The following is a 7,525-nucleotide window of genomic DNA, read 5'->3' as shown; positions in this document are numbered from 1 at the left end:
GCTGCGAGAATAATCTAAAAAACGCCTAATGGCCACTCATTCAAATTGGCCTGGTAACGACTCGAGGATAGAAGACCATAAAGCCTCACCAACAGACAAAAAGTCCAACTGGAACAGAGACTCGACACTTTTGAGACAGTCAGATGATCTATTTTTATAGACAGCAGGCCAGTATTTCCACCAGAGACAGAAGTAGTTCAGTGTGACAGAAGGGCTATTTGACATAAAATGTTCAAGATATAGTTAATCATCTGGAAATACCAGTACAAAAAAAATCAAATAAACATTCAAGGTTATTATTGTAAACCAAAACGAAAACTAGGTGTTAAAAACTGTCGTAAACTAAAACAACTAAAGAAATAGAAACACTGTATATGAAAAATGTTCTTGAATTTTTGGCTATATTTACTGAATGTTAATTGAAAAAATCATGTATATAAATTTTTAAAAGGATTCATGATTTACTGTTTGTATGACACAATACCTGTTGCAAACATATAGAAAATACTTGGTCTGAACTTCTGTCAGATACCTTTAAAATATACCACCCCTATCAAAAATACTACATCTAGAACTGAAACTGAAACTGAAACTACAACTGAAACTGAAATAAAAATCTATAACTAGATTAAAAAGACGAATGAAAAATCCCAAAACATAATAACCGTCAACATGTATGTTATCCGCTAACCATACAGCGCCCACCCACACAAACAGACGTTCCCAGATCGGAGAGCGGGTGCTGTGTGCAGGCGACTCACCATTGACTGTGAGGTGCACCCAGCTGCCGTTGTGGAAGGTGTCGTACTGTTGCTCCAGCATCAGGACCCTGCACTCATACCAGCCCTGGTCCTCAGAGCGCACCGGGTCGATCTGCAGGGAGGCCTTCCCATGCAGAGAGGCTCTACCTGGACAGAGGAAAAGCATCGCTGGGGTCAGATATTACCCATCCCAATACTGTACATTCTTATTTTTCATAACCCTTCTTTTTTAACCTTTATTCACCCAGGGAGTCGACTGAGCATGCATGCTCTTTTCCAGCAACGCCCTGCTTCCCTTTCAGACACTCACTCACCCCTGGGAGCTGCCCAGTACAACCTTCTCTTTCCTTCACTGCTGGCCACTGAGCAGCTCCACTGTTGCAGATGGGGGTTGAGTGCCTTGCTTAAGGGCATCTCGACCTTGGTAGTTGAAGGAGGGGGAAGCATTACTCATTCACTATCCACACCCACATTTTCCCAGCTGTTGCAGAGATTTTAACCGGCAACGTTCCGGGGAATGATGATGTTGTGTGTTGTGTGCACCCATTTACATCACTACTAGCTGTTGTCGCTAACAGTAGTGACAAAAACCACCTGGCGCCATTTTCATTCTCTTAGGCTAATATACCTCAAAATAAGCATTATAAGTGTTTAGTGAAGATGTACAAAAGCCAAGCTAAACATGAAAAATAAATTCACTCTTTCATTCATTTTTTACATACTTATTCCTATTTAGGGTCATGGGGGTCTGGAGCCGATCCTGGATGTCCTAGACAGGTCACCAAGGCAAGGCAAGGCAAACTTTATTTATATAGCACATTTCTGACACAAGGAAAATACAATGTGCTTCACATAAAACAGAAAAAATACATACACACACCACAACTATTTAAAATGACATTAAAAAAGAAAGAAAGATAGAGATAAAATAGGTAAAACATAAATAAAAGAAATAAAAGAAACCATTCCATCACAGCATTAACACAGACAGACAATCACTCACACTCACACTCATACCTATCTGCAGTTTAGAGTCTCCAGTCCACCTGACTTCCATGTCTTTGGACTGTGGGAGGAAACCCATGTGAACAGGGGGACAAACATGCACTCTCACAGAAAGGGCTGAAGCCGGAGACTGAACAGTGCTAACCACTGAGCCTGAAAAATAAATTAATGTCATTATCATTATTGGTGGTGGTGTTGTTCTCAACCTTAGAGTCAGTATCACAAGATGATTTTAGGGGGCTTGTGCAATGATGATTTATGGGATATGAAAACTCATATTTCTAATATGCATGTTACCATGTCTCTAATAAATGCATTCTTCTTGTGAAATAATTAACAATATTCAACCTCTAGGGCTACATTAATTAATCACGCAAAGTAGTCTAACAAGGCAGGAGAAATCAGTGGTTGGTGTTAAAGTCCACCATTCTGCACAAGCGCAACTTAAAGGCTTTGTCAAACGTTCATTGGGAATGTAAACCGCTTTCTTTAGGATGATTACATGGCTATTTTCTGCCATGTTTGAGTGGACTAGGCTGCAGAGTAATAGCTCTAAGGTTATGGAGTTACTGCAAGCAAGCTGTTAGCCATTCACTATCAGAAAAAAACAAGGGCATGGTACAAGATAAATTCTGTCAGTATTAAGTCTTAAGTCTTTTTTTTCTTCAAGGCTCAGGACAAATTCATCATTTCAATCAGCAATCAGACTGGTGATGAATCGATCGCACTGTCTGGCGATCTGCCCCAAAACAACCTCATCAGTGCCTCTGTACTTAAAGTTATATACTACAGCCATGACATTGCAGACAGCTGACACACAGGTGCTGAGCGAACAACCTCTGAGTGACTAAGCAGGTTGTCTTTTACAGCAGCCACAAATCACTTTCAACATGCTATTTTGTGTCTTGCGCTTTGCTTTGTTTTTGTTGCATACTCTATTAAATCATTTTGTTCTGTGTGTGATTATTGATTAGTTAGATCTAGGTAGGCTCATTCTTTGTAAAGTCCTCTGAGACATGCTTTTGGTGAAGAGGCCTATATAAATAAATGAATTTGAACTTGAAATCATGCTTTACCATGTAATCCTAAACGTATTCTGTGTGAATACATATGGCTTCAATAGATAGAACATTAATGTGACTGATCAAAGTCATGGTGATTAGATTTAACCAAAATGCAAATTATTGGATTTAAATTTGAGCTATTCCCAAATCTATACTACTTCACAATGTTTTACTATAAACAAACTACCAGCTGGCCTGGCAACAGGCAAGCTGCCCTCCACTATTAGGATTAATGGGTAACATTACCTGGGGGGGCGAACCTTGATGCCTGATGAGGCAGTTGGATTAAAATAGAGAAGCATTTGGTGTCAATGCTGAAAAAGACCAAACCCCCCGCAACCCCTTTTTTTTCTTCAAGGCTCAGGATAAATTGGAATTCTAAAAGGGGGAAACCACAAGGGATGAGAGAAGTTTAGGAAAGCAGGCATGGTGAAATCTTCAACTGTTAAGCTGTCTGTCTCAGAGCTTCCAGTCCGCTGCTCACATGGCTGCCTCTGACAGCCCAACAGACTAAAACACTCGCTTCTGCTCTGTTTGACGAGTGTTCTGAGATGGAGCATTTTTCCAAACTTTGATGTGTAGATGTACTGTAAGTACTGTTGCCTGTTACTTCAGTCTGGGTGTCAGGCAAATATATTGACGTTGAGGGCGGGCTGAATTGCTCCTCCAGCACTGTATATAGATGCAATAGATAGATACCCTCACCCTGGGATTGCTGCCATACTTGGGGTAGAAAACTGACGTTTTTTGTTAGCAGAAAATCAATAAAGCAAAGGGGAAGAGAGAAGAGTGGGGACTGCAGTCTTGCAGTAAAAAGGTAGCTTGTCTTTAAAAAGTCAGGTCTATTTTTGGGCGTTGAAGTGCTGAGTGGGGTGGGTGGTGGCGTGAAGGGTAGGGATCGACCTCAGCTCCTATTTGTCAAGGAGTGAGAGGGTGCTGCTGTAAACAGAGTTAACAGTCCTGTATCCACGTCAGGACCGGCCCCCTGGGCATACACACTACAGGATTCTAGCAATGCTGTCTACAGTGGAAACAGAGGAGTTTACACGTTGGTCAAATCACATCACAGACTTCGTTGGATTGGAAAGCTTTAAAGAAGAAATTCTAAAGGTCTAAAGTGACAAAGTTGGCAGACAGTCTGGTCCACTTAAAGACATTAAAAATACACTGAGACAGATACAAAAAACAACATTTACTCCAAAAGAAATAGGATTAAAAGAGGAAAATATAGCAAAAATGAAGCATGAAACCTCAACTTCATGTCTATCCTCCGGTTTAAATTAGCACTACCACAAAATAGTAAACTATGAGAACTCAATATTTAAAGGGATACCTTGACACTTTTAAATTTAGTTTGGTATTTCTCGTCCCCAGGCACTTGTCACTGTATGGAGTTAATTGACTGACCATCAGTTTGTTATGATTGTCAGCTTCCCCTACTGCAACCAATGGTGACCACTAACTGCAAGCTAACAAGCTAGCTTGCAAATTGGGCAACTCACTGGACTCAGAATGGAAGGCTATCATCAGCTTGTTAGCCATGGTAACAAGCTGTATGGAGGACAGCAAGACAAATGCTGAAACACTTTTTTAATAATATGCCTGGTTAAAAAAAATCACCACTAGAAAAAGTACAATATGTATCCTACCACTGATAAGTTCTGTCCACGTGTTCATTAGCTCCCTCCTGCCTTAAAGAGGGGGAAAGTTGAAATTAAAATGACATTTTACATCAATAGCCTGTACTGTATGTGTACAGGTAAGCAGAGTCAGTATACAGGGGAAGCAGAGTTGCTGAGAGGATGGCAATGGCCTGACATACAACCAGGCCACATATTATTCTTGTGCAGGCTCAGATTGAAGCTGGCATTAAGGGAGATATGATTAGTTTGCGAACAGCTTGTCCCAAAACGGGAGAATCTGACACTAAAACTTCACAAGCTGCATTTCATATCTGAATTATTGATTGCCTCTTTGCTTGAGTGGGTGCAAAAATAGATGTTTTTAAATGTTATAATTTCCATATAGCCGCAGGGCAAACTGGCAAAATGGCAGTCGAGAGCAGATATGTACAATTTTTCCTCTAGCAGTGAATGAGACATGCTTGTACTGAAAAAAACATCCTATCTTCTCTCTGAGAAATCTATTACACTCAAAACTCAAAATTAATATACTGTAGCCTAACAGTTAGTTAGGCTATAGAGTGAACAATAGTAATGACTGAGTCAAGCTCACTGACACAGAGAAATCGAGTTGCATTGAACCTGGATGGCTTTTGTGTCTGTAAACTGTAAAATGCAATCTGCAGACTTCTCATCTCCACCGTGAATACATTTAGGATCGTACATAAGTACAGCCAATCTACTCCCTTTCGGCGGCAGCTGTGTGGCGGAATGATAGTACATTTACTCTATTCACCAATATGAATTATTTATCATCGAGGGGATGAGAATTCATGGGAATAGCCTGGATGAACTCTGAGACTGTATGGGCCCATTAAGTGTCCCACAGAGTCATAAACTACAGTCCGGTGTCAGCCATTATCACACTGTCACCACGCACATGCTATCCCCAGAATACACTTTAATCTATGTGATGAGACCGGGCATATTCACGTTGCATCTGTTCACTGGTAATTCCTCAACAGTGGACTTCACGCCACATGGCACCGGCCCACTGGAGCCCGAGTGAACACAGTGGAATACGACGCTGTTTGAAAAGCCCTGTTCACTCACAGCCTGCTGTTAGTCGGGAGGTTAGAGCAAACAATGAAACGCTCCAGCAGCTGCAGTATCTACTATGTGACAAAAGGAGTGTTTCCTTGATGGTGAGTCACTACCGTGAGGCTTCCTCGCAACGATGACCTTGCTTAAAAAGCCCACAAGGATAACTTTCAATGTGATTTCAATATGATTTCCACAGTTTCCATTCTTTTATCACCGTTTGTGCAACATCTTTCAACTGAAAAATGAACTGTTATATCAGGTAAATGGAATACTGCTGATGGAAACTTGCGCTGCACTTAATGGTTCATACAGCATTTGTAGAAGCCATGCCTTGGCTTTGCTTTACATTAAATTACCAGGTCAGGAAGGGCTTTTGTATTCAGTTAAGAGGTGGGCATGCGAAGGGATAATTCTGACCCCTTTTTGATGGCTCATCATCTTGCCACAGAAACTGAAGCAGCGTCAGAGGAACCAATTTCCTGTTATAAGTAGTCTGTGTAAAGGCAGTCTCAGACATTATGTCTATGTCATTTGTTCCCAGTCTGGAGAGGGGAATTTCATGTGTGATGATGTGAAGAACGTGAAAAAAAAGCATATCTTTAACATACAGTGTGTTATCATATTATAACCTTTGTGATTTCTCCAATAATTAAGTCAAATAGCCAGAAACACTTCTGTGTGAATCTGCCTGCAATAGAGGGGCATAAGTAGGCAGCTCTTTTTTTAGAAGTTGCAAACCAAAAAGTACCACTGTTCTAGATGGCTGTGGGCTTTAATGTGTTCTGTGCTGCATTGTCACTGGAGTGTGTAGGAGAGCATGTATGTGCTACAATGCAGTGGTAAATTGCTGAGAAGCAGTTATTTCTCTCTGTGCAGATGCTCCTGCACCAGCCCCGAACGCCATATTAAGAAAGGCAAGAAGTGCAGTTGAAGAACATGCAGGGGGAGTTTTCACAGGGGGCCGGGTCCCTCTGACAGTACATAAAGGCCTCAGTGTGCCATGCCTTACACTCAGAGGCCAAACAGTCAGAGCACCATGATGGGGGGAAAACGCACTGGTTCACACTGAAATGGCAGGTTAATCTTCTCAATGAAATAGGATTGGGAGGTAAATGTACACAGCACATTAACACTGCAATACATTAAACTGGTTGTCAGAATTGGCCCCGCTCTGAGCCAGAACCTCGTAATTAGGTCCACAGCAGTGGAAGGAAATCCATACCGGTAATAATGGAAATGTTTAGTAAACGAGTATAGTTATGCAGAACCCTTAACATTAGCTCATGGATTTCATGTCTTGCACTCTCCCTTTTTGTGTGACGTCCTTGTATCATTTTTGTCCAATGTTTATCAGTATGTACTGTGAAATTCTGTTGTCAACATGTCTCTGCTGCAGTGTCACCGAGAAAAAGTCCTGTGGATTTACTGTGCTTGGCAATCAAAGTGATCTTGATTGTGAGTCATACCAAGCAGCATCCAAATACTCATTAATTTAAAAGTTTTTTTTTAATCTAAATCCATTACATTCTGTCCAAGCTGTGTTCATTTACTTTATCCTTAGCCGTATCAACAGACATGTGGGGCTCTTACCAGTGTACTCTGGGTCCACATGAGGAGGGTAGAAGCGGAAGTTGATGAAGAAGGGAATAGGCACTCCGAACTTGAACCACTCCACCACGTAGGGGGGCTGCTGGCCGTCCAGGGGAGGGGACACGTCACACCCCAGGATCACGCTCTCTCCGGCGCGCGCCGTCACAAACCGGGGCTCCTCTCTCACTCCGTGGGCACCTGGGAGGAGAAGGAAGTGGCATTCACTGCAACCAAGAAATCACACTCTCTAGTCTCTATGGTACTGTGGTCTGACATGTGAGAGAACAAGATGGACGCATATTTCGGGGGACAGAGCCTTTGCCATCACTGCCCCGACCATCTGGAAGTCCCTCCCTTCACACACCAGAAACTCAGACTC

The 7,525-nt window shown here is 41.9% G+C and overlaps 1 protein-coding gene across 1 annotated transcript in view; it reads right to left on the bottom strand.

Moving 5' to 3' along the window:
- igsf9ba (immunoglobulin superfamily, member 9Ba) overlaps window positions 1-7,525 on the bottom strand; it is a 50,954-nt gene that overhangs the window by 27,330 nt on the left and 16,099 nt on the right. Inside the window, exons 2-3 of the mRNA XM_071912876.2 lie at window positions 7,147-7,344; window positions 762-908 (exon numbers count right to left, since the gene is read on the bottom strand). Coding sequence (XP_071768977.1) covers window positions 762-908; window positions 7,147-7,344 — 345 coding nt within the window. The remainder of the gene's footprint in view (window positions 1-761; window positions 909-7,146; window positions 7,345-7,525) is intronic.

Source organism: Centroberyx gerrardi, chromosome 6, assembly GCF_048128805.1.
Source record: "Centroberyx gerrardi isolate f3 chromosome 6, fCenGer3.hap1.cur.20231027, whole genome shotgun sequence".
In the NCBI taxonomy this organism is placed as follows: Eukaryota; Metazoa; Chordata; class Actinopteri; order Beryciformes; family Berycidae; genus Centroberyx; species Centroberyx gerrardi.
The sequence above is the reverse complement of the archived record's forward strand: the minus strand, read 5'-3'. Positions and strand labels throughout refer to the sequence as shown.